The sequence below is a fragment of the Pelodiscus sinensis genome, chromosome 1 (assembly GCF_052426305.1).
Source record: "Pelodiscus sinensis isolate ZL-2025 chromosome 1, ASM5242630v1, whole genome shotgun sequence".
In the NCBI taxonomy this organism is placed as follows: Eukaryota; Metazoa; Chordata; order Testudines; family Trionychidae; genus Pelodiscus; species Pelodiscus sinensis.
Window position 1 is genome coordinate 88187641 of NC_143052.1, and position 27707 is coordinate 88215347.

Here is a 27707-nt window from a genome sequence, read left to right on the forward strand (position 1 = left end):
TAGGTGAAATACAGAAATACTGATAAAGGTATATAATATACAATATATGCTGAAGAAAGGGAAGTGTTCTTAAGGCTTGAAAATCATGAAGAGGATGCCTATGCTTCGATGAAAGAAGAAAAGGTGATGCTGGGAATTACAGTTTCTTTTAAGTTATTAAGTGTGAGATAGAACCCTTTATTTGGGTTTTGCAAAATCTTTTAATAATAGGATAGATTTTTAAAGGGCCACAAGGAAGTTAAAGGTCCACCCTTAACTCCCTTCAAAATGCCAGTGTTCCTTATATGCATTATTTTTCTTGCTGGCTGTTTAGGAACCCTCATACTTATTAGTGTCTCATGGTTCTTAATACTGTTTATTCTCCCAATATACTTGGGAAGTAAGCAAGTATCTTCCCAGCCATTTTACAGACAAAGCCATAGATGTAAGTAAGTTTTGTTCATTCACCATTTTATTTCTAAACTAGCTACTAATTTTCTGAATTACCAAACAAAAAAGAAAAACCCCTACATGTCACAACTCCATATTTACATTTATTTTCTTCTGTTTTTAAAAATATTTATAGTGGGTTCTGTGAGCTGAGTAGTTTCACATCTGACTAATATTTTTCATCTATACAGATTCAGGAAGTTTGGCAGTGGGATCTCCATACCTGAAAGATGAACAAATAATGAAAACTGACATTGAGAGTGTCTCTTATCCAGAGATCCCAAAACAGTCAATTATATATAATAACAGAGCAAATGCTGAGATAGTCTTTATTTCCACTTATTCTGTTAAATCATTTACTTAAATTATGAAATATATTACTGTGCAGTTCCTGACAAAAAGATGATGACACATTTGCTCAGAATTACAGTCACATGTTTTTATCAGCCTTTTCTGTATCCTTAAATTATAACTATTGCAAATAATTATTTGTCCTTCTAATAGCCATTTAGCCAATCTAGACACAATGTTCTTTATCTTTTTTTTCATGCATTATTCCATTCAGCCCTTTAATGGGGTGGTGGGGTTTTGAACTGTGGTTCTTCACTGAATTTTCTGCCAGTTTACCAACATTTCAGATATGTAGCTAACCAGAATGGAGTTCAGTATTGTGGATGAATTTCACTAGCTCTGTACCTGGGGAGAGGAGGAGGGGGAAATTACCTTTGGTCTTCTTTGATCCATGACACTTTTGGTAACAACACAAATAAGTGTCACTTTGTCAACTCCCTTTACCTCTTTTGTAGGAAGAGTACTACTGAGGAAAAAAACCCCTGTTTTTCCATTCTCTTCTTCATTCTTCTTTTATGCCAGAGGATAAGGGATCAGCCACTTCATCACTCCTTTTGCTGCCAAATTTACATCAAAATTTTGTTGGATGAAATAATTCACTCCCATGCAGAGGATTCATACAAGGGCTGTGCACCATTTATATCCTACCTACCATATGTGAGGCCTCCATTAGAACTTGTGTGATGCATAGCTCTTGTGTGGGTCTTTTGCCCAGGGGTGAATTAAACACACTGTGAGCCTGTATTTTGGTCAATGAAAAAGGGTAAGACACAGGACAGGAGTTCCATTGGCTGAGAAATCCAGATCATGATTTGTTTATGTGCTCTGTAGTCTCTCACTTTCTTCCCAAAGCTAGCCAGGGCAAAAACACAGCAAAGATGGTGACTAAGGAAGAAGAGAATATGTAATTTTCTTACAACTTCCTACTTCTATTCAAATACAGTTTCACTAAATAACTTTAAACGAAAGTCCTGTGAGCCACGGACACTCCTGTGATGCAGGTCCTTAGTGGGAGAAGTTCTTCCCAGAAATGTACTGGAAAGAGAATCATCCATTTTCCCCTGAATCAAACTTAGGTCTCTTTCATAACAGGTAAGAATGGTAACTATCTGGTCCAGAAATCCATATTAAAACCTATTTAAAACAAACAAAATCAAATACAGTGGTTACACAAGTAGGTATCATAAGCTTACTGTGCTGTAACTGAACCAGAATAACTCCTGTCAGAATTCTTGACTAATCCTCTGGAGACAAACTGGAAGCAGGAAAGTTAGGCACCTCACCTACTTAGGCACTTCTGAGAACCCCACTAAGCTCCTGTCTGCATCTTCAGGAACCTAATCCCTTTTCAAATCTTTCTCCAAGGCCCAGATCCTCAACAGTATTTAGGAGCCTGATTCCCACTGAAATCTGTGTGAGTGAGGTGCCTACATACCTTTGAGAATCTGGACAATGTGGCTTGTTTGGCAGTGTAGTATTCTGAAGAGTGCTGTCAAAATCAGGGCCTACATTTGCAGAAGTGATTAGCGATTTTTGACACTCCTAAATAGATGCCCGAAAAGAGGCTGATTTTCAGAAGGTGTCAGCAACTATAAAAACCAAGCTCCATACAAAGTCTTAAAGTGCCCCAGACAAAAACTGAGGCGCCTAAATCACTGGCCGTGTTTGAAAATTTAGGCCCTGTTCTCTCATACGCTTTAAAAAATCTGCTTATTAACAGAACATGCTTTATATGTACAATTTATAGATTGAGCTAAAATTTTAAAATGTATCTGCCTAATACATTATGCAACTAAATACAAGTGGTCTGGTTTATCATAGAATCATAGAATCATAGGACTGGAAGGGACCTCAAGAGGTCATCGAGTCCAGCCCCCCGCCCTCAGGGCAGGACCAAGCTCCGTCTACACCATCCCTGACAGATGTCTATCTAACCTGTTCTTAAATATCTCCAGAGAGGGAGATTCCACCACCTCCCTTGGCAATTTATTCCAATATTTGACCACCCTGACAGTTAGGAATTTTTTCCTAATGTCCAATCTAAACCTCCCCGGCTGCACTTTAAGCCCATTACTCCTTGTCCTGTCCTCAGAAACCAAGAGGAACAAATTTTCTCCTTCCTCCTTGTGACACCCTTTTAGATATTTGAAAACCGCTATCATGTCCCCCCTTAATCTTCTTTTTTCCAAACTAAACAAGCCCAGTTCATGAAGCCTGGCTTCATAGGTCATGTTCTCTAAACCTTTAATCATTCTTGTCACTCTTCTCTGTACCCTTTCCAATTTCTCCACATCTTTCTTGAAATGTGGCGCCCAGAACTGGACACAGTACTCCAGCTGAGGCCTAACTAGTGCAGAGTAGAGCGGCAGAATGACTTCACGAGTTTTGCTTACAACACACCTGTTGATACAACCTGTTATTTGCAGGGTAGCTAAGCAACCACATTTCTCCCTGAAGTCAAATGCTCAGCACATTGAAAATCAAGTCACTTTTATTTCAGTACCTAAATGCAGTTAGGTGCCTAATATTTGAAATGTTTGGCCTAACTGTCCACATATATGTAGGATTCTCCAACTCCTGAGTCCATAGAGCTCTGTGAAGTAGGATAGAGAGAAAAAGGTGTCTGATCTTTATAGAAGGAATATAGCTGGCAATCTGAAGGAAATGGGCGGGGAGGTGATTGTATAGGACAAACATACACACTCTTAACTGTCTTGAGTCAACAACTCATCACATAAGAGTCACAACATATCCAGCACCACAGATACTGGACAGAATTTAACCCAAGGCAACTCTATAATCCAGAATGGCCAGTCTTCTGAGGCATCCAGACCCTCACTCATACATGTGTTACTTTATTCAGTCTCACAAAGATAAAAGCTTGCAGAAGAGAGAAAGATAGAAATGTTTGTTATTGTTTGCTGGAAGAGAGCTGAGTCCGCTGAGCTCTCCTGCGGATGTACATCCTCCTCCTCTGAAAAGGAAGTCTCCTCAGCTGCACACTTCTAAGCCTCTGGCCCCTCAGGGCATTGTATTGGATAGGAAACAAGGTCCTGCTCATTACTCTGAGTCGTTCGTTCAGCTCTTCCAGCCTCTTCTTCATTGAACGTACTTGTTTCAGAAGGTCATCCAGGGCCTCGGAGACAGGATGGAGGCTGTAGATAGAGGGGGCAGTACAGGGAGAATGACCATAGCCCTGGAATCACTACTTAAGACAAAAAGTAAAACTATTACTACCTTATACTTCTCTAGTGTCTTTCATCCTGGCAGATTCCCAAGGGATATATAAAATGGGCTCTAAAGTTTCAGAAGTGATCAGTGATCTAGAATTCTTCAGTTTTTTGGGCACCCAACTTGAGACAAAGTAAAGGGGCTTGAATTTCAGAAGAGAGGTGCTCAGTGCTTTATGAAAATCAAGTTGTCATAAGTTAGGCTTCCAAAATCACTAGAAACTTGAAAATTTAGACCATATATGTGTATTGGGGGAGGTTCCAGTGGTGAGCAAAGGCATGTATACCACCAGATACTCATCTATGTAGACCAATATTTAGAGAGAGGTTTTCCTTCACCCACCACTGAAACACAGGTAGCTTGATTTGGACTGTGACAGGTGCTTTAACAAGCACACCAAAATACTTCACAACCTTTTAGGGCAGGAAGTAAAGAACAGAATATCCCACTGATACTGCCAGAATAATTTGTGTGGGCAGAAACCAGCCAAGATAATGAGGCTCGTACTCCTGTTCTTGTGCAAGTGTCAGGGGATCTACAATGGGCACAAATATTCCCAGACCAATGTTTTCCATCCTGTCTGAAAGACAGCCTCTGAGCACCATATTGGGCCATCAGAATTAGTACAGATTTAGAAGGAAGAGAGCTTCACTGAATCACTAATGCGGCTACCTATACCAACTTCTAATTTATTTTGGATGTCTTCCATTCAGGTCTCAACTCTGCCTAACTGGATAGACTGACAACTTTAGAGTTCGAACTATTATTTGTTGAACTATTATTGGTGCTATTAATCCATTGGCAGACACCACGTGTTAGATTTTTGTCCCCCAACATTTAAATCATAGCCCCCCCATACCAAAGAATTTATAATCTAAGAACTGTAAAACTATGCTATGAAATTGGGGGGAGGGGGATCCTACACTGATACCAGCATTTAGGGGGAAATTCATGCCCCTGTAAAGAACCCACACATTACCTATCAACTAAATCCCACTTAAAGCTTAATTTGAATAGATATTGTACTGGCCTTCTCTACAAATGAACTTCACCCTGATACCTAGAGCTTGGTTGAAAGTCAGAAAATAAAACTGGAAATATATTGATGACATTTTTGCAACAACATTTCCCATTTCTGACCAATTATAGAGCCTGTCAGGTTTTTTTTCTAACTTGAAATTTTGGAAACAAAATAAAGCATGGAGAAACCTCTTTGCAGATTCCCCCTACCCCGTTTTCAATCAGCTCTGATTCTAGCTATTTCTGGTTAGAGAAACTCCTGAGTTATGAATGAGAACCCCTTGTTTTTTAATGGCAGCATTAACTTTTGATACATTGTTCTATTTCCTTTCCTCTTTCTCTCTTCCCAATAGTTAGACTCATACTTTACTGTCTTTCAGTAGGGCTACAGCAGTACATGAGGATTAAGCTAAGTACAGAGGATATGTCTATACAGCAGTGTTACATGTCATCCTCACTATAAGTCCAAGATACAGTCCAAAAACTTGGACTTATAACGAAAGAACTTAAAGGGGGGAATTTTTTTCCCCTCAACTGACTTCCATTTGGGCAAATTGGCGGAGGTTTTTTGTGCAACTTAAGAGTGGGGAATTGGAGGACTTATAATGCATCGGTTCCTACAAGCATCAATGACTTTAGTGCGGAACAGATGAATACCAAGATGACATAGCAGGGACACCTTGTATTTCAGAATAACTGAAATTATTCTGAAATAACATAGTCTGCATCTACACTACAAGCAGTTATTTCGAGCTAGTGGACTTCTTACTCCAGTTCCTGTAACCCTCATTTTATGAGGAGGAAGGAAAGTCAGAGGAAGAGTGCTCTTCTTCGGATTTCCTGCTCTGTAGACAACGCCAAAAGCTAAAATAAGCTATTTCGACTGAAGCTACGTAATTGACATAGGTCAAGTTGCATAGCTTATTTTGGCTTTAGCCCTGCTGTGTAGACGTGCCCATAGTGGTTAGTAATTTCTGAAATATTAGCTGGAAAAATGTGAGTTGATGGACTAAAAAGCAGTTTTTTTGTAAGTACAGAAGTTATAAAGACCAAAATCTTAGCCCTGGTCTACACTACACAGAATAACTCCCCTTATTTGAACTAACAAGCAGAGCATCCACATTTCCAGGCCCGTTATTTTGAAATAAGGGACTGGTTATTTGGAAATAATAACTCCTGCTTTCCACGAGGAATAATGCTAATTTTGAAATAGTCATTTTGAAATAGTGGTAGTGTGGATGCTCCACTGCCGCTATTTCAAAGTAACTACTCCCCAGAGTAATTAGAGTAATTTCTCCCCAATGCTTCCTCTGGCTCTAAGTTTAGGTAGCGCATCCACATTAAGGGAACCTGCCTCGGACTAATTTCAAGGCTTCCCTGTAATGTGAACATGCTATTTCAAAATTATTATTTTGGAATTATTATTTTGAAATAATGTCCTAATGTAAAGAAGCCCCTAGAGATTCCAGGTCAGCTTTTCTTGCCTTCACTGCCTTCTCGCCAATTCTAGATTTCCTTTGCAGCATATTCCCAACTCAACTACTTTGTCCAGCCTAGTTTTGTAAATCTCACATGATGGGGCTTCCTGCTTGTCCTTTAAGATAAATTTTTCTCAGCCTAATAATGGTTTTTAGGAAATATTTAGCAAATTTAACATCAGAATATTCAGCTATCCACAAAGTATTCAGGAAGAATTTCATGGTAAGTGCCATTTCCTTCTGCTTTGGGATGACGACATTGGACACAGAGAACACACTGATTTGAACACTGCATCCAGATGGGAGTTACCTGGAGAACTCGGGCAGCAGAATGTTAGGGTGACTCAGCAAGGAGTGTTTCATTTGCCAGAAGATGTTGTTCCCCCATTTCTCCAGCATACGCGTGACACTGTTAATACCATGGATGTTGACTTTGTCTGCTGCAGTAGCAGAATGCCATGGGAGAGAAGAAAGGGGAGTTGAGGGAACAAAGAAACTCATGAGCCATTTTCCTAGTTTGGTAGGAAGGTCCTTCATATTTCCCCCCTTAAATCTGAGAGCACCCTGGATAAGAACCATATGCTCATCCTTAGTAAATTGTACGTATGTACTAAATACTCCTCTTGAGAGACTATGGGAGCTAACCCTTGCCCAACAAATATCTTCCACTTCCTCCAGCTGCTTTACCCTCTTACAGTCACCAGAAAGCCCTCTTTCCAAGCAAGCACCTCCCAGCTGCCAGGTTCTCTTTCCCCTTATAGACAAAAATCCTTCACCAGTCTCTCTGGATTCCTGTCTTCTAAACACGTACTCTACACAGCCCTGCTCCTGGATGCAGGAGCTCTCTTGGTAGCCTCCTACATGGAGAACAATAGACCTTTTTCTCAGCTATAGGTTTCTTTGTATTGTCTGTCTGAAAATAGAGTCCTGGTCTCAGGGCTTCTTGCCTCTCTCAGAATCCCTGCAGCAAATTGACTCATCCTCCCAGACAAAGAGGCCCCAAGTCACCCTTGCCTCACAGATTTTCTATGCTTGTTCTGCAATTTGTAAAGCGTCAGTCCCCTAGGGATTTCCTTTTATATTAGGGGAGTATCAGACAGATTTGGAGTCAGTGGAGCCTAGAGTATTTTTTGTGGATGTTCTTGGGAGGATATAGATGTCTTTGAAGCATTCTTATGTCCTGGCTATTTCCAGCTCCCTGAATAGCCAGAACCAGGAAATGCAGAGAAAACCACAGGATTGTGCTGGGCATGGAGTGAGTGAGGGGGTGTTGGTTGTGTTTTGAGTGAATAATTAGTTCATAGTGCCTGTGCCTTAACAATGAATGGTAATCTCGCTTCTACCCCACACCTTCTTCTGTCAGTAGGGACCTAAAAAGAACAGTCCAGATTGAGGATTGCAGGTTTCACTAGGGATCAAATAGGAACTAAACTAAATCTTCATCATCTACTTGAAGAGAATTTTCTCCATACTCTCTCCCATTCCCCCATCTGTGTCTCTTACCTCCTTCTCTGTAGTTCCACCTCTGAAGCTGATTCAGAAAGTCCTTCTGACAATTACAGCTGAGCAGGAGGAGGAAGAAGAGAAGAACTGGGACAGCACCCATGATGGAGGCTAGCCGGGCCTTCAGCTCCTTACTTCTGCAGTGAAACAGATAATATCATTCATCCCTTTATTCTTCCTTCTCTTTGGGTATGTCTACACAGCAGTGTTATTTTGGAATAACGTCAGTCTGTATCTACACTACAAGCAGTTATTTCGACATAATGTCAAAATAATGTCGAGCTGGAGGACTTCTTACTCCAACTCCTGTAACCCTCATTTTATGAGGAATAAGGGAAGTTGGAGGAAGAGTGCCCTTCCTCGGACTTTCTGCTGTGTAGACAGCGCCAAAAGCCGAAATAAGCTATTTCGACTTAAGCTACGCAATTGACGTAGGTCAGGTTGGGTAGCTTATTTCGGCTTTAGCCCCGCTGGGTAGATGTGCCCTTTCTGTTCTGAATCCATTTAAGAGAATGCTGAGGCCAATTCAATTTATGCATAAGCAATGGGGCATAGCCTGCAGTTCTCTGCAATGTCATTCTCAATCAATTGAGGGGTACAGATATCCTATAAATATGCAATAGCTCACAACTTTTTCTCTTAATAATTCTTTGCAGTTTGATAACACCTTACTGCCAAGGTTCTCAAAGAACTTTACAAATGCTCATGAAGAAAGTCTTACTAGACCACCGTGAGGTAAGGAAACACTATATGCCCATTTTACAGGTAGGAAGATTAAGGCACAAATTAGTGAAGAGATTTGTCAAACTTATAAAAGAGGATTATGGTAGGATCAAAAATGCAATTCATATATTTTAGGAACTAATTCGGTGTCCAGTGAAGCCAATGGGAGCTCTTCCTTTAATGACTTTACGTGCTGGATCAAGCTCTGCATTCCCACGCTTGTATCTTACCTTCTATATTGTTCTTCTCCCCAAATCCAAATGATAAAGTTAATTTTTAAGCATAATTTAGTGCTGGTGAAAGGTACTAAGATGTCTGCCTCTGAAGACCAAAGTCCTCAGTTTATCTCCAGCATTGATATGACTAGAAGATTTACCCAGCATTTCTTGGGTCCTTACCTCAATTAATAAAATGAAAATCATTGCTCTGGGGTGGAGCTGGGGATGAGGGGACTAGTACGCAGGCTGCCCCTGGGAGAGAGGACAAACCCAGCCCTCTCACCACAGCAGCGGGGGCCAAATGAGAAGCACCTCTCCATGGCAGCTACAGATCCAGCAGGCACAGCCAGGGGAGGGGTACGTATCCCCCAAGTGCGGCAGGTACAGATTTGTCTGTCCCCTGTGTTCCCCAGCCAGAGTGAAGAATGCAGTAAACTGTACACGTTTCCCCTTGCTCCCTGATGAAGAGGAGCAGCCAGCAATGTTCCCATGTGAATCAGGGGGAGGGAAGCTTCAATCCCTCCCTCCCTAAAGGGGACCTTGGAGTGACAGGTTCAAGGTTGGGGCAGTACTGGATGTGGGGGGGGAGGTGCACTCACAGCCATCCCCTTTCACCTCCCTGGTTTTCCTCTCTCTTTTCTGTATGGTTTTATGAGAAGTAATCCTATTCCAGACACATCCCATTTCCCTGGTGCAACCAAGCCTTACCTTGCTTTAAATTATCATAAGAGGAAGCTGCATACTAAATGTGGTGGTCCTAGCTCTTACCATTTAGGAGTTCTTGAATGAACAGACAGTCACACTCACAAACTCTCTCAAATATATCAATTACATCATACTAAAGGTGACAAACCCACTACAATCTAGTTTTGTTAGTCTATAAAGTGCTACCAGACCATTTGTGGGTTTTTTTTTCATTTATATTTGTGAGAGTTTGTCTGTTTGTGAGTGTGTCTGTCTGTCTGTTCAAGAACTCTTCGTAAATGTTCAAGAACTCCTCCTCCAAATCAGTGTCTGTGACCCATTAATTCTGCCCCTTAGTGATACTGGTAGTCTTTGTGATATGGACAGCTGCCCATCTAGGAACTGGCTAGACACACCAATTCTGTGTAGATATATGTGTATACATTAAAAAGTAATCTTCTCCATTGATGTAATGCCATGTAGTACATTGCAAAGTTCATGTTACCATTCAGGATTATTAGCAATGATTTACATGATCTATATTCTAGTTATTAATCATAGTCATTAAGGGGCCCATTTGAGTAACGGGCACATTTAGAAAGCCCAAATGACTGTGACATTTGGGTCGTATGTCAAATCTAAGACCTTACCGCAAACCTTAAAGAAATTAAATTGCCTTTGGAGTGACATATGATCTTCATCTCCTAATAGCCTGGAGGTGTTCCAGTTTAACCACTTAGCATGCTCAGAGTATATTAGAAATTGAGCCAAAAAAGGAGGAATCTAAGTGCACCATTTTATTTTATTATATTTAATTAACTATTTATTTTAAATTGTGCTTATTTTATGTATATAACCACATTAGCAATATGAATACAGCAGCAATAATATTAACATTGCACATTTTAAAAGTAATACATTGCACATGTCAGAGATATTAAAATTCATCCTCTTAACAATTTTTTGAAGGGAAAAATGTCATTGTCCTCCCTATAACACCCACACACATGCATGCACAGAGCTATTCTCAACAAAGACTGCCAAAATGCAGAACTCTTTAAAAACTTTAATTTTCCCTATCATTGAGACCTGTGGTAAAAATACCTTCACTGACCTTCTGTATATTACTCAGCATTGGGACCCTGGTTCCTCAGTTTCTTCTCCTTTCTGAATAAATGATTCCTAGCCTTTTGGGCTCACTTTTTTATTGTTTAAATAAGAACATCTCTTTTTAAGCTTTCTCTAAAGGAAGGGGTTTACCAAACTCTGGGGCTTCTCATGTCAAATTGTCTTACAGTGCAGTCCAATTCACTTTTTTTTCAACTCATTTACAAACACCACAAAGAAAATCATCCACCCAAATACTTAACCTTCACTTGTTTCAGTATTGGGTTACTTTAATAATTTTATATGTATGAAATAAAGGGTGACAATAAACTCTCTCCACATCTGGACACTGTGATCCCAGGCTCTTTGAAACATCAAATGTTCAAATAAAATAACGCCCCCCCCCCCAAATGCTGTATTTCCAGGGCCCCTTAGACCTGTTCTCTTATCCTACCCCTTGAATTTTTGAGCATCAACTGTTATTTACTAGTATTATAAGTATTATTTCATAATAATAATAATAATTGATTTAGGATCTCATGTCTCAGACCCTTACCCATATAATTAAATTTTATTCCCTTAGGCTGTGTCCAGACTCCATGCCTCCGTCGACGGAGGCATGTAGATTAGCCAGCTCGGAAGAGGGAAATGAAGCCGCGATTAAAATAATCGCGGCTTCATTTAAATTTAAATGGCTGCCCCGATCTGCCGATCAGCTGTTTGTCGGCAGATCGGGAGAGTCTGGACGCGATGCCCCGACAAAGAAGCCTTTCTTCATCGACACAGGTAAACCTGGTTTCACGAGGCTTACCTGTGTCGATGAAGAAAGGCTTCTTTGTCGGGGCATCGCGTCCAGACTCTCCCGATCTGCCGACAAACAGCTGATCGGCAGATCGGGGCAGCCATTTAAATTTAAATGAAGCCGCGATTATTTTAATCGCGGCTTCATTTCCCTCTTCCCAGCTGGTTAATCTACATGCCTCCGTCGACGGAGGCATGGAGTCTGGACACAGCCTTAGGTATTCCCATGGAAATCAGTCCACTAGTAAGGATTACTCATACAAGTAAGAGCTTATAAGATCATACCCTTGATGGGCCCAAGCCAAAGGATCTGGCATTAGATTCTACAGGAAAGCATTCCCAAGGTAGAGTTAACAACACTGTTATTCCCAGTTAAAACAATGTTAGCAGACCATTACATTTATAATAATAATTAAAAACCCTAAGTGCTAGAAATTCAGAAAATGTCCTGTAAGATTCCAAGTCCAGCCTTAATCTTCATCCTCTCCACTTTGCATTTAGAGCTGGAGAGCCTGAACAGTTGTTAAGCCTGCCCTTCGCAGCATGGTATGTGAGGTTCCCCAGGACTCTTTCTGTGCATATGATGATGTAACTGTTCAGCCTACACTAGGCCTGGAACATTGGCTGTAGTGTTGCACAAAGGAGTCAAAGTGAATTAAGGACAGACCTATGCAGCCTGGGAATTTGAACTCTATGCTGGAAAGAACACCTTGATATCTTAGTAGATATCTTAGTACAGAATGGATCGCTGATGGCCTGCTCCCTGCTGCCAGTGCCACTTGGAGGGCATAGATTGAAAGGGAAGAAAAACAGGAGAAATAGGTTCCTTTGTTGACCTGAGAGAATGGATGTGGGGCGGATGGACATTGTCAGTTCCACTCTGCAAGGTGCAAGGAGACTGCCAAGTGGCACTAGAATGCACTCGCCTGCTCCACTCTCCTTTCCAGAGAAGGGGCAAAACTCATGCCCCCGCTTGAGTGTCTGAGATGCTCTGAGGCCTGCAGCCAGTATGTGTAAATTGGACAAGTCAGAGATAGTTATGTATGTAAAGGGCAGGCTCCTCCCCAGGAGGGTTAACACAGGGATCGGGGGGAAAGGGTCTCCTCTCTAGCCTGTGCAGAAAGGAAGGGTGAGTAAGGTAAACTAAGCTCTGTGGCCCACAATGAGATTGCAGGTAAGGGACCTGCTATATATCAGTGGACTATATATGAAGTGCAAGATGTTAAATGTTGCAGTCTCTGGTGTGTACTAGGAGGGTGAACTGGAGGAGGGTTGAAACTGTTCTATATCTAATGCCAGAGTGAGTGTGTCACCCATCAGTATGCAGAGTGGGGTTGGTAGTACCTGCAGGTTGGAGCCCATAATGAGAACTGGTAGCAGAAAGCCACTGCTATTGCACAGGTGTAATTTGTAAAGTCATCTGGGGGGGGGGGGGAAGCCCCAAATGGCTGAAAACTTTAAAACTGGTGGGTAAGAGACTAAGGCTATGTTTACACTACAGGGTTTTTGTGCAAAAACCTGCGGAGTGCCCACACCTCAAGCGCATTTTTGCACAAGAAAATTTACAGTAAAACGACAGAACAGAGGGCTTTTTGCAGTGTTGATATACCTCTTTCTATGAGGAATAATTCCTTTTTGTGCAAGAGTTCTTGTGCAAAAGGGTGTGTGTGGATGCTCAACAGGGGTTTCTTGCACAAAAAGAACCTATCAGAAAAAGCACAGATGCTCTGATGGCCATCAGAATTTTCTTGCACAAGAGTGTCCAAGCAGTGTGGGTGCTCTCTTGCACAAAAGCACATCACTTTTGTGATGTGCTTTTAAGGTGTGGATGTGCTTTTGCACAAGAAGTTTTTGCGGAAGATCTCTTCTGCAAAAAGCTTCTTGTGCAAAAACCATGTAGTGTAGACAAAGTCTAAGAGTCCCAGTGAGGATTGAATTCTAAACCAAAAGAGCTCTCGACCATGCATGTAGCTGTCTCCATTGCTCCTCACCAATTCAACAGGCATGCTAGGCTAGACTGACATGCACAGTACCACACCTGAAACCGAATATTGTATAGACATCGAGGCACAGGTGGGGGAAGAGGGTCTCTGAGTCAAAGATGAGTAGTGATCCAGGACAGACTTAAAGGGCTATTACACTCTGGAAAATGCATTGTGAATATTGTGGTCTCTCAGTGACTCCATTTTCAATTAATTGTTAGTGTGGAATCATCAAATAACAGTATGACAAGCAGGGGCCCACCGAGATCTGTTCTTGACCTAATGCTATTCAGTACCTTTATCAGGACCTGGAAGAAAATATAAACCCATTGCTGACAATATTTGCAAATGCCACATATTAGATTACTGGAGTAGTAAATAATGATTAGGACAGGAAAATTACAGTGTAATCTGGATGGTCTGGTGTGCTGGCCTCATTCAAACAACATGCACTGCAGTATAGCTAAGTGCACATCTAGGAACAAAGAATGTGTGTCACATGTGCAGGTCCCTGGAAAGTGGCAGTTCTGAAAAGGAGTTAAGGGTCGGGGGTCCCCTTAACTTCTTTTCAGAACAGGCTAAAGTCTTTGAGGTCTGTGAATGAAGAGTATTATATAAGTGCAGAGTAATTATTACTTATTAGTTTATTGTCATTAGTATTATTAATACTATGTTCTCTATCAAGAAATTACACCTTATTCTGTTCGGGTAATGAGCTAAATTCAGTGATCCAGCAATAGGTCTTTTTCAGCTGTAACTGAGGCTACATCTATACTGCAATTTACCCCTGTGGCTGGCTTGTGCCAGCTAACTCAAACTCACAGGGCTTGGGCCTTGGGGCTGAAAGATTGCATGGGAGGTGTCTGGCCTAGGGCTGGAACTCAACTTCTGGGATCCTTTCCCCTTGTGGGGTCCTAGAGCTTGGACTCCAGCCAAGTCAAAACATCTACACCACAGTTTTAATCTCGGCAGTCTGAGCCCTGTGAGTTTGTGCCCACTGCTACTGGCCAGCCATGAGTGTTAATGTAGAGTAGACATACCCTGAGGTGATCAGCATCTGAAGATTAGGCATTTTTGTCTAGAGATATTAAACTTTAATAGTCTCTCCTCCGTGTTGGCCAGCTAATTGCCCACCCCTACATGCTCAGAGAACTGTGAGAGCTCACTGCGTAAAACATAGCACTTCCAGGATCAACACTTGTGCTTTCCAAGTCTCCTTGAATCCTTGCTCTAAAATAAATTAATGCTGCCAGGATTTCAGTTTCCAGACCAATGTTTCCTGCCAATTCACTTTTTCTTGTTTGCTTTATATATTAGTCTCCTTGATATTGTATTTCCAGTGTGCCAGGCCCTATGTTTTGGGGGGTTATTTTGTTTAATTTTTCCCAGGAATTTATCAGTGTTTATTACAAAGAAAATCAGATGAAATTCAGTGCAAAACAATTACATCCGTATATTGAGGCTTATACAGGGGGATGGGAGGACAGAAAAACAGCAACAAATAGAGTATTTCTGTCCCTGCTTCCCACTCTGCAAGGAGAGATGGCATAGGTTTCCAAGCTACTATTTCTCCTTCAGGAGCAGTGCCGGAGCAAGCCCACATGCGGAAGTGGAGGAGGAGAAGAGGGTACCATGTCCACATGCTGCATCCTCCACCTCTTCCACTTCTGGACTATTCTGGAAGGACAGAAGGGAACTTGGGGTATGTCTACACTACAGGACAAGGTTGAATGAAGACACACAATTTCATCTATGTTAATTGCATAGCTGAAGTCGAAGTATCTCAACACGACTTTTGGCACTGTCCATACTGCAGGAAGTTGAAGGAAGCAGTCTTCCTTCTATTTCCCTTACTCCTCACGGTAGCAGGACTATCGGCAGCAACAGGAATCCCTTCTCAGTTTGAATTAGTGTTTCTTCACTAGACCCTCTAATTTGAACCCTGGAAGATCAACAGCAGCAGCTTCAATCTTCTCTGCAGTGTAGACATGCCCTTGGTTACCAAGCCACCTACTCTCCTTCCTGAGCAAAGAGCTAGGCCTGGGGAGTTCTGGCACTTCATTTTTTAGGAGTTGAGCACTGAGGTATATATGCATGTGTATCCTCCACTGCATTGTCCTCTACAGACAGCCTTGCATTTAAACTTAGACTAATGTATTACTAACATGAGCACTCATATAATGGATTGGATTTTCTTAACATAATCAGCATATTCATGTTCTTGAGTGGTCCAAAATTTGAATGCAATTGGTTAAAAAAATAAAAATATATTTCGTAAAACCGAGAGGGTTTTTTTTGTTCTGTTTTTTGGTTAAAAACTGAAAAAAAAGGACTTTAACAATGTGTTTTTATCGCAATATATATCAGGTAGAAAGACAAAAACATAGCTAGGGAGATTTCTCTTGTGTCTGCCCTGGATCCCACAGAGAGAAAACACTCAACCATTCAGTTTAATAGTATACACGATTAATGTTTTCTTCTAGTGCAGCTGGGAATTTTCTAGGTTATCCGGTCCCAGTGCTAAATACAGTTTCCATTTCAAAGAGGCCAATGCCTCCAGAAGCCATGCTGTACTTACTATGCTACATCAGGACTCTGAGATTGTAACAAGATGGGCTGAAATTAACTAACTTTCCACCTGATTCTGTATGCATATTGTCTTCTGATTCCAGATTTGATACTGGCTCAGCCCTTGATTCAGTTTGAGACAGGATTTCACTCACTAGAGGAGAAATCATTATAGTTATGTCTAAATGTGGGACCTACACTCCCACTGTCATCTATACTAATATAAACTGAATACAGCGTGGGTGTAACATGTTCCCATTCTGATTACACTACAGAAAGTGAAGGCCAAAACTGAATTAGGCTTGTTCTTTCTATGTAAAATTTCTTCCTGTTTGTTTTCAGTTACTCATAACTTTCTCAAATTCGTTTTTAGGCTGAAATTTTCTCTGTTTATTTTTAGCCCAAAGTTCAATTTTCATGAAAAATGTCAGCAATAGAGACTGAGTCATTTTGAGTTATTTGGATGGAAATAAAATGCACATAGTCTTATCAAAAATGTGCTTGAGAAAATCACAACCACCTGAAGCACCGAGCTTTGTCCCTCTTTGAAATAAGGGATAAGGTATCTTTCAGGCTTTATTTTCCACAAGATCAGCGTCTAGACTGGCGCTTTTTTCCAACAAAGCTCAGTGCGGAAAAAAAGCGGCAGTCATTTTTATGCTAATGAAGTGGGGGAGATTTAAATCCCCGCTTCATTAGCAATTGCGATACGTCTAATTTACATCCCTTTTACGAAAAAGGGATGTAGTCTAGATGTAGCCAAAGAGTTTACAAGCTTCACTTTAAACTATTCTGTTTGTAAGCTCCCCAAGTTAAAAGAAGGAGAGAATATAATTATAAGCTTAATGGTTTATACACTGTAGGGCTGTGTCTAGATTGCACCTCTTTTCCGTAAAAGGGATGCAAATTAGACACAGCGCAATTGCAAATGAAACGGGGATTTAAATCTTCCCTGATGCATTTGCATAAACATGGCTGCCGCTTTTTTCCGGCTCGGGGCTTTGCCAGCAAAAAGTGCCAGTCTAGATGGGGTCTTTCGGAAAATAAAGCCTTTTCTGAAAGATCCCTTATTCCTCTTAAAATCAAGAATAAGGGATCTTTCAGAAAAGGCTTTATTTTCCAAAAGATCCCCGTCTAGACTGGCGCTTTTTGCCGGCAAAGCCCCGAGACGGAAAAAAGCGGCAGCCATGTTTATGCAAATGAAGCAGGGAAGATTTAAATCCGTTTCATTTGCAATTGCGCTGTGTCTAATTTGCATCCTTTTTACGGAAAAGGGGTGCAATCTAGACACAGCCTAGTTGAAATGCCATAGAAATGCCAGAAAAAAATCCCAAAATATTAACTTAGCATGTTGTACATCTGCTGTGTTTCCTGTTTCCCTATTTCTTGTTAAATGTTAATTGTAATAGATATAATTTGTTATTACAAACACGTGTGTGCACCCATGTAGACGATGGAATACCTTATTGCGTGTAGATGGGAATAACATTAACTTATTAATTTTTGGAATTTCCCAACTTTTAAGGGCTTGCCATTTCTGTGTTAAAGCTACACTAACACTAGTAGGGGATTTTGCATTTAATTATAAATGAATTTGTTAATTTTGCATATGGTTATTTGAAAGCAAGCTTCTCCGGTCTTGCAAAAAATGGACTGACCTTCCTGATACAGATTTCCTGACCTTATGGCAGACTTGCAGGCTGGGAGCTAGAGGCACTGCACACTGACTGAAAGGAGTGAGCTGTCCTGGTAGCAGGCTGGTATCAAAAGGCATTGCTGCCAAAGCAGCCGTGAAAATATTGTTGGTCCTTCCAGTCCTGAGGATGTGCACACAGTTTGTGCTCCTTCAACATTTGCACACTTGTTCAGCGTACATGTTCTCTCTCTCCTTCATAACACATTCCGCCTCTCTTTGAGGTCTAAGAACATACACACATTCTGAGGCTTCCTCAGAACTTGCACTCTCTCTTTCTCTTCCTCTCTTTGGGACTTGCACATTATTTCTTTTGTTCCTCCTTCCAATCTGCACACTGACACCTCCTTTCCCCCTACCCCATGCCAGCCAGTAACACTCCTACAGCCTTCAGCTCTAAGCCAGTCCAACAAAGGACACAGGTGTTGGGACAGATTTTCTCTCCTTTTCCTGCATCTTCTTGCAGATTCATTTGTTCCTCTACCAACCAGGCTTTTTAGAACCTCAGCTGTGCCTCATGATAGAAGGCACAACTTCTTCCAGGGAAGGAGGGCAGAGAATTGCAAATAAACCTTACCTGGACTCCTGAGGGCAATCCTCCTGTGGTGAGACTTCCAAATTTCTTTCTCCCTTTTTCTTCTCTCCTCACCGCCCTCTTTGGATTTCAGCTTGTAGTGTGTGACGTGTCCCTCTTCATCTCCCTGCTTTACACATTTCTCCAATCTTTCTTTGGAACCTCTTGTAGCTGCTCTCTCTTGCCCTCCCCTCCCACCAATTCAAGCTAAACATCTTCTCACACACATGGGAACCTTACAGAAGTGAAAACATCAATCAGTAGCAGTGGAGTCCTTTTTTAAAGTGAGCCTTCTCTTGAGGGGTCTCCTCTCATCCGTGCCCCTGGTTCCTCTTTGCACTGCACATAACTCTTTGGCACCCAGCACGGTTGTGCAAACTCTCTTACCATCCATAGTTTCCACTATACTGTGTTCCCTTCTGGCAGCTTGAGTCCCAGAGCCATCCAGCCTGGGATTTGTTCCTCAAGTTGTTTCTGCCTTTGAAAAAACTTGCCAATTAATTCTCTGCCGATTAGTTCACTCCTGAGCCATCGTGCCAAATCTATTTTGGTCTTAGTAAACAAGGAGGATATATCATCCACAGTGTTTTTCTCTGCTAACAAGTTCCTTGGCTGCTAAGCCAAATAGAGTCAAGCTTGGAGAGTACTTAACTTAGAGATCTCCAAAGAAACACCAAGTGTCACAATAAGTGATGCTGGTGACTTATGAGGTGGTGATCTTGTCCCTTCCTGTGTAAGTATGGAACCAGTCCTGTCTTAGGATGTGCTGTACTGCTGCAGGCACTGTCCTTAGGATAATACCACATACTGGCTTCTGGTGATTAGTCCCGTGTCCATGGCATGATTTGCTAGTTTCCTGGCCAAATTTGATTTCTGCCTATTATTACTCCTGTACTGTCAATTGGCTGCAGTGCTTTTTTCACTTCCTTTTCTAAGCCATTTGATGATATTGCAGTGTGCTCTTAGCTATCTGCAAGCTCCTGCCCCTGCTGCAGATGCATCTCAGTGGTAGGAGATGCATTTGCAGTAGGGTGAAGTGCTTTGAGATCGTACAAAATCAAAAGCACTGTAGAAATGTATGTTTGTGTGCATGTGTGCATGCACATGCAGTATATAGGGCCAGATCCTCTGCTGGTATAAATCAGCGTAGCTCCTACACCGACTTTAATGTAGCTATGTTGATTTACACCAGTTGAGAATCTAACCCACAGTTAAAACAATGAGAAGTCCTGTGGCACCTTATAAACTAACAGATTTATTGGAGCATAAGCTTTCGTGAGCAAAGACCCACTTCATCAGATGCACGTAGTGGAAATTCCAGAGGCAGGTATAAATATACGGGCATAAGAAAAGAGTTCCAATCAAGAGTAAGGTTAGAGATAATGATGTCAATTCAGTCAGGGCGGATGAGGCCCACTTCTAGCAGCTCATGTGGAGGTGTGAACTCCAAGAGAGGAGAAACTACTTTTGTAGTCGGCTAGCCATTCACAGTCTTTGTTTAATCCTAAAATGCTAGTGTCAAATGTGCAGATGAATTGTAGCTCTGCAGTTTCTCTTTGAAGTCTGTTTTTAAAGTTTTTTGTTGCAGGATGGCTACTTTTAAATCTGCTACTGTGTGTCCAGGGAGATTGAAGTGTTATCCTACAGGTTTTTGTATACAGGCAGTCCCCGGGTTACACGGATCCGACTTACATCGGATCCCTACTTACAAACGGGGTGAGGCAACCCCGCACTAGCTGCTTCCCCCCAGCAGATCAGGGAGACGTGAAGCTAGCGCCCCCCCCCCAGCAGACCAGGGAGACGCGGAGCGGCTTTTCTCAGCAGACACCTCAGCTTGAGAATAAAGGACTGAGGGAAGTGAGATGTGGGAGAATAAAACTGAGCTCTGGAGAAATGTTTGGCTAGAGTTTCCCCTACAATATGTACCAGTTCCGACTTACATACAAATTCAACTTAAAAACAAACCTACAGTCCCTATCTTGTACGTAACCCGGGGACTGCCTGTATTACCATTCCTGATAACTGATTTGTGTCCGTTTATTCTTTTACATAGGGACTGTCCAGTTTGGCCGATGTATATGGCAGAGGGGCATTTCTGGCACACGATGGCATATATTACGTTGGTAGATGTGCAGGTGAATGATGTGGTTAGGTCCTGTGATGGTGTTGCTGGTGTAGATATGCCCACAAAAGCTTGTGCTCCAATAAATCTATTAGTTTATAAGGTGCCACAAGACTTCTCATTGTTTTTGCAGATTCAGACTAACACGGCTATCCCTCTGATACTTAACCCATAGGTAGTAAATCAGTAAAGTACTTCAGCTTCTTCTGGGTGAAGCCATTATAAATGTCAGTCATTATGGTTACCATTGTTTAGTCAGCAGTTCAATGTGCTAATTTCTAGTGGAGAGGTGCCCCAGCAGAGAGAGGATTGTGATTACAGAAGATTTGCTCTGACAGCTAGACAGTGCTAGAGACACATGGTTCCAGCTGTTTATCTCACTTCATTTCTTAACAAAAAAAAGTGCCTGCATGGGAGAGTGAGGTTTCTATGTAACTGTTATTGTTCATAGCACTGAAATAGTGGGACACGTACTTACAAAGTTATAAAACAGCAATTACATAAAGCAACTCATAATAGGAAATATTAAGACTACACAGACGCTTCCAGAAATGTTAGCAACCTGTGTTGTCAGGGATAAAAACAAACATAAATTTTACAGCTATAACTCTAACAGTAATCTGCATTACATGGATTGCTCACAGCTGTTCCCATTTGAGAAGGGACTAGCACAGTCCAGATGTGCTGCCAGGACACTTCAGTTGAAAGAAGAGGAAACAAACTCCTGGAAGGACTCACCACTTGGCTCAGGGCGCAGGCACTTGATGGTACAGTACACTGGGAAAGGGTCCCTGAAAAGTTCTGATGACATACCCAAATCCTGATCACTATTTTTTCATAATCTCAGAGGGGAGCCATATTAATCTGTATCTGCAAAAACAATGAGCAGTACTTAGAGACTAAAAGATTTATTAGGGCAGAGAGGATACTTGTGTAAATTAGGCTAACCAAGTCATTGTGGAAGTGGCTCATTCACAGCAGTTGATATGGAAATGGCGATATCAAGAGAGGAGAAATTGCCTTTGTAATGCATTAACCAGTTAAGATCCTTATTTCAATCCTAACTTGATAGTATTGAATTTACAAATTAATTCCAAGTTTAGCTGTCTCTCTTTGTAATCAGGTTTTAAAGTTCTTTTGTGGTAGGATGGCTACTCTTAAATCTATTAGGGTATGTCTACACTACCCCGCTAGTTCGAACTAGCGGGGTAATGTATGCATACCAAATGTGCAAATGAAGCCCGGGATTTGAATTTCCCGGGCTTTATTTGCATAAGCCGGCCGGCGCCATTTTTAAATGCCGGCTTGTTCGGACCCCGTGCCGCGTGTAGCCGCGCGGCACGGGGTCCGAACAAGCCGGCATTTAAAAATGGCGCCGGCCGGCTTATGCAAATAAAGCCCGGGAAATTCAAATCCCGGGCTTCATTTGCACATTCGGTATGCATACATTACCCTGCTAGTTCGAACTAGCGGGGTAGTGTAGACATACCCTTACTGACTGTCCAGGAAAGATAACGTTTTCCCCTACAGGTTTATTTATATTACCATTCCTGATATCTCCAATTCATCTGATGAAGTGAGCTTTACCCACAAAAGCTTATACCTTAGATTACTATAAATAAGTCAGTAGCTGAATGAAATTTTAATTTGTACTGACTTTGCTAGTGCTTTTTTATTTAGCCTGTTGTAAAACTAGGCAAATATCTAAATGAGTTTGTAGGAGAAAGAAAGAGCCTGAAGCACGGGCCTGGTGTTTGAACCAAAGTAAGCAAGAGGTATACTATGAGTAATAGACAGGCCAAGTCAAAAGCAAATGTTTGCCTGCAAGTCTATTGACAGACGTGCAGGCAGGGGCTCCGATCACTCGTTCCTCCTGGGGCGCCAGCTGCCGCAGCCAGCCTCAGGCCGCTCCTGATTAGCAATCTTTGTAGTGTAGACCTGGCCTCAGTTCAGTTCTTAGCAGGTGGGCAGGGGGTCCACATTACAAAAATCCCCTGATCTGTTGCCCTGTGTTATACATCACTAACCTGACTCTATAATCATAAACAGTCTGAGCAGAGAGCAGGGCTGGCTCTAGGCACCAGCAAATCAAGCACGTGCTTGAGGCGGCCCATTTGCAGGGGCGGCATTTCCAGGTAAGCAGCCGCCCCCGGCAATACCCGCCCCGCCACGCCCCGCCGATTTTAAAGGGCCGCGGGATACGCCACTACCTGCTGCGCAGCGCTGGCACCATGCGCGCCTGGAGCCTGCTGGCCGCTCTCTGCCTCCTGCTGCTGCCCAGCTTCGCCACCTACTTCGGCCTGAACTCCACTCCGTGGCAGTAGGGGGAGGAGTGGGGACCCTGGCCGGTACCTCATGAGGCTGGAGGGGGCTGCTGCCTGAGCGCCAAGGACAAGCTCCACTTGTCTCCAGCTGCCGCCTTGCGGCCTCTGGGAGTTTCTCCCGCCTCGTCTGCCTGCGGACCGGGGAACCGGGGCTAGGAAGGTCCTAGGGAGGAAGGGAAGAGCGGCAGCACCAGGTCCACACATGGCTCCCCAGTGGCCCCTTCCTCACCAGCCCGGCTCCCGGACCCCAAAGCGTCCCGGCCCGGATGCTTGGTGAGTCTGGCGGGGCAGGAGAGTGGTGGGTCCCCCGGTTTCCTGCTCCTGCAGCGGGGCTTCCGGGGGGGCTGGATTCTGCGCTGTCCGGTGGGGAAGGTCCCAAGGGGTGATGAGGAATGGGGCCTCCCTTTGCCAGGAGTCTGGGGCTGGGTTTCCCTGCTCCTTGTGCGGCTCCCGCCCTGGAGTCCTGCTTCCCCAGGGCAGCTGCTGCCCCCCGTGGCTGGGGCTGGCCTTGCTCTAGTCGGGGTATGGGGGCGCGAGGAGAGAGACACTCTCGTGCCTTTTGTTTCACCTAGTGCCCAGGAGGTTGGGCAGAGCCTGAGGCCCGCCCCCTCCTGGCCTGGGCCAGACCTCAGGGCAATGGCCAGGGGCTGCTCTGCTTCTGCTGGTTCTGAAAAGGTTTCCTACCGAATGGTCTCTGGCTGTCTGGGGCAGGGAACCAGGCTCGTGGGCCTGCAGCCTGAGAAACGCTGCCGGGGGGAAGGAGCTGGGCCCCTTTTCCCAGCCAGGCCAAAAGCCCCCCTCTCCCCCAGGTGCCTCGACTTCCCCAAGACCCAGGAGTTCGCCCATTGATTCCTGTGAGGCCAGGCGGGCCGCAGTGCGTGTGTGTGTGTGTGTGTGTGTGTGTGTGTGTGTGGCGGGGGGGGGGGGGGGTCCGCCCTCCTGTACAGCCCAGGCCACAGCAGCCTCTGGCATTCTGCAGCGGCCCAGTGCAGCTGGTGCTAGTGCTACTGTTTTTCATTACAGTGTATAGTTGAACCCAAATTGTTTGTAATTGTGATTTTGTTAAAATTAAATGACTACACTAGTAGGAAATTATTTTATTTCACTAACTGCACATTTTCTGTTTTCATTTTTTTTTTTAATTTTTAACAGTCAAATAACAAAACAAAACATTGCAAAGTGCAAACGTGTAAAAGCTAACAAAAAAGGGGAAGGGGCGGCCAAACATTTTTTTGCTTGGGGCAGCAAAAAATCTAGAGCCGGCCCTGGCAGAGAGGTCAAGGATCTTTAAAAAAAAAAAACCTCCATGTTTTTTGCCGCATCTGGAAAATGGTGTTGCATAGCAACTCCAGACATTTTGTTCTGCTCTCCTCAGTGAGAAGTGGACTGGCTGTTTTCCTAATCCTTTGTGGTTTAAGTTTGAAGTTAATCTGTATGGGGTTTTCCCCCAATCTATGAGAACTTGGGAGAATTTTAAACTGTGAACTCTTCAGAGCAGAACCAATGTCTTTGTATGTGTTTGTGCAGCACTTAACACAGTCAGGCCCCAAATTTTGACAGGCACCTCCAGGAATTACTTTAATATAAATATTAAACAATAACAACTGCAGAATTCATATATGGTGCAACCTATATGAGGGAGAATTGTCTGCAGTTACAGGCTGTGTACTTCTTACAACCCCACATGAACCGAGGGTTTAACAGGGTTAAAGATGTCTACAGCCACAGGCTTGGACACTCCTTAAAAGTCCACTCATGAGTCACCAAGGGTGTTTACAGAATTGATAAATTCCACAAAGATTCTTTTGTTGTTTATGTGAACCTCAAGGACTACTAAAGTCTTTAGAAACATCCTAGAGCCACCCAATGAGTTTATAATCTCATAGGTTCCATCCTCTCTGCTCCAAAATATTGCAATTCCACCTACATCAATGTTATATAAAAATCTGCCAAAATGTCCAATTTCTGCCTATTGTCTTTAAGCTCTGAGCTCCCCATGTACCTCTTCTACAACCACTCTTCCCACCCTCTTGAAAAAATCCATTTACCCCCCGTCCCTTCCCCCAAAAAATCACTCGTGTTTTGTTTCTGGAGGGAAATAAATACTTTATCATGCTTTCACTTCCTCCTCCCTCTTTTTCTGGGGACAGAGGAGGAGTAAAAAATGTCAGAAAGTGGTTTAGTATGCACCGAAAGAAAGCACACTGTTTGGGGGGGAAGGGGGAGAAATGGAATTTTTAATTTTATTTTTTTAATTGAAAAATAATATTTGACCAACTGAATTTCTTGAATGAAGTGAAATATTTAATTTGTCAAAGTTTTCATGAAATATACTATTCTTGCTTTGAATAGCTCAGCTTCTTCTATATAACCCTTCACATATGGTTCAGATCTTATTCATCATTCTGTTCAACCCCCTCTACATTTCCAGTATTGGTCAGAGACGTCAAACTTCAGCTACAGTCCAGAGATAAACTTTTTGGTCATGATCCCAAACATAGGGGTATCAGACCATCTGTTATGAAAGAGATATGTAGTAGCAGTTATGGGCTGTTTAAGTAGTTCTCTAAGGAGAAACCAGAGGCAGTATGAATTCAATGCAGGTCTCTGCCCCTGAGTTGTCAGCAAAGACACATGGGACACATGGGTTAATGATCCATTCTTATCTCTGGAGGCCTAGTCTCAGAGGAGGGAGTGTGGACCTAACAGGATTTTCCAGGTTCCAAACACAGGGGCTGCAACAAGGCTGTGATTTAAGCAGTTGAAGTGAGCAAGCAGATGTCTCTGTGGATCCCTGGAAAGAAACAAAGGGGGAGATGGCAGCTCTTGTTGGGTCTGGTTTTGGAGTGATGCCAAAGGGCACAGACTATGACCCCTGAAAACCAAACTCAGTTGTCAGGACAGACTCAGTTTCTTTCATGTGCAATATGAGGGTCTTCCCTCGAAGCAGAAGAGAATAAGAAAGGATAAGGATGAAGGTGAGCACTGGTGATGGAACTTGAGCAAATATTTTCACACTTTCTGGCACTTTAGTTTTATGAACTGCCTTCTATACTCCTGACATTGAAACTTTTATCTCTTTGAGCTTAACTGCACTTTTCTTGACTTTCAGACTTTTTTTGAATGACATTTTAATATTGTTGTAAATTAATGGTCTGTTTGCAACCTTAGTGTTATTTTAGCAAAGTTTGTTGCTTGGGCTTGGTAAATTAGATATGTCCAATTTATATGTAAATCGGTGCATATCACTAGCTCAAAATGAGGTAAACTTCATTTTGCATGCTTGGTATATCCCTAATATCCCCAACACTATGCTCTGCCATTCATGCATCAAATTGCATGAATATGCAGCATTAAACTATTTGCTCTTGCTGGAGTTTGACCCCACATGGCACCCCTGCATAACTCTGAGGTTGGAGTGAATGCTTGTTTGCATTTATTTAAACTTTGGGATGCTGCTCTATAAATTTAAAAGGATTGTACACCAGGGGGTTGCTGAGTATATAGGAGCCAGATGTTCGGAACACAGAAATGAAGGGTCCAGATTCTCTGACTCCTCCGTCTGGCTGCCTTCTGCTGCCCTCTTGTTTTCAGCTCTAATCTGTTCCAGACGCTTTTTAGAAAATATTTCTCTGCAGGAGCCTTTGACCTCTTTTATCACAAGTTTCCTTAATGGGTACAAGACTGAAGCTGTCAGATTCTCTTCAACAAAGCCTTACATTTCTATAGTTCTAAAGGGCTTGCATAGTCTCAAGTTATCATGGCTCTTAAATCAAGAGGGCAATGGGGAAGGAGCATTTGAAACTGAATGTGTTCTGGATCTTTCTTATCCAGAGAGAACTGAAAAGGAGAGGACAAATAACTACTGTTGGTAGAAAGGTCATTTGACTATGTAGTGTCTGCTGTCTAGAACAGCCTCACCATGGGTGTGTTTAAACAATCCCCGCTTCATTAAAATAAAAACGGCCGCCGCGCTGTGCCGACAATCATCTGATCCAGCACAGCGCGGCAGTCTAGACACAGATCGGTCGACAAGGGAAGCCTTTGTCCATCGCTCCTGTAAACCTCGTTTCACGAGGCATAAGGGAACGGTCAACAAAGACTTCCCTTGTCGACTGATCCGCGTCTAGACTGCCGTGCTGTGCCAGATCAGCTGGTTGTTGGCACAGTATGGCGGCCATTTTTATTTTAATGAAGCGGGGATTATTTAAATCCCGTTTCATTGATTATGTCGGGTAAACTAGTTTACATGGCTCCATCAACGGAGCCATGTAGTCTAGACACACTCCATATGCCTCTACCTCATGAAGGTTCTGATCCTAAAAATTCACTAACATCACTGGAAAGTATCCCAAGGACACTGAAATTAATAGGCTTTGGATCAGCTCCCCATCTCTTTCCAAACTGTGTTGGAAAACATCTTCTCCACTGCAGAGACAGCTTGGCTTCTCTCTCCCTATGTTCTTCTTTTATTGTTATTCATAGCATTTCAGGGTACAGTTTGAATGAAATGGTACTAAATAATTGTTGTTGTTGTCAACAGAGAGCTTGAAGCTGAGGAAAGCAGCATCCAAAGCTATATAGTTGAGGCTGTTAGACTGTTCAGCAGCTCTAACTGCTGTTTTTTATTTGGCTGTAAAACTGACCTTTTCTTTAGTAGACAAAAACAACTTGATAACTACCAAACTGGTCACATTTCCATGAAGTGACGTTGTCTTGTAGTGGATTCAGTCCAGGCCTGGGAATTAGGAACACTGTCTCCTGTGATTTTTGGGCAAGCCATACATCCTTCCTGCCTCTATTTCCTCATTGTGAAGAGGGGACAGTGAAGCTGGCTGTTGTGAAAATTATTTATGTAATGCACGAAAAGCACTCTATTGTTATATATTATTATGATGC

The 27707-nt window shown here is 42.7% G+C and overlaps 1 protein-coding gene across 1 annotated transcript; it reads right to left on the reverse strand.

The window, feature by feature from the left end:
• Positions 1 to 5: 5 nt before the first annotated feature.
• On the reverse strand, positions 6 to 19199 carry LOC149525599 (uncharacterized). Its single transcript, XM_089780829.1, has 5 exons — positions 19164 to 19199; positions 18366 to 18373; positions 8013 to 8149; positions 6820 to 6949; positions 6 to 3935 (listed from the first exon to the last, which is right to left on the reverse strand). The coding sequence occupies exons 1-5, from the start codon at positions 19197 to 19199 to the stop codon at positions 3692 to 3694; spliced, it is 555 nt and encodes a 184-aa protein (XP_089636955.1). The 3' UTR covers positions 6 to 3691.
• Between the last annotated feature and the right edge of the window lie 8508 nt (positions 19200 to 27707).

Coding starts and splice junctions, on each gene's coding strand:
- LOC149525599 (XM_089780829.1), bottom strand. CDS start 19,199: ATGGACACGGGACTAATCACCAGAAGCCAGTATGTG. Junction 6,950..8,012: donor GTGGAACTACAGAGAAGGAG/GTAAGAGACACA, acceptor CTGCTACTGCAG/CAGACAAAGTCAACATCCAT. Junction 3,936..6,819: donor CTGCTGCCCGAGTTCTCCAG/GTAACTCCCATC, acceptor CTCTATCTACAG/CCTCCATCCTGTCTCCGAGG.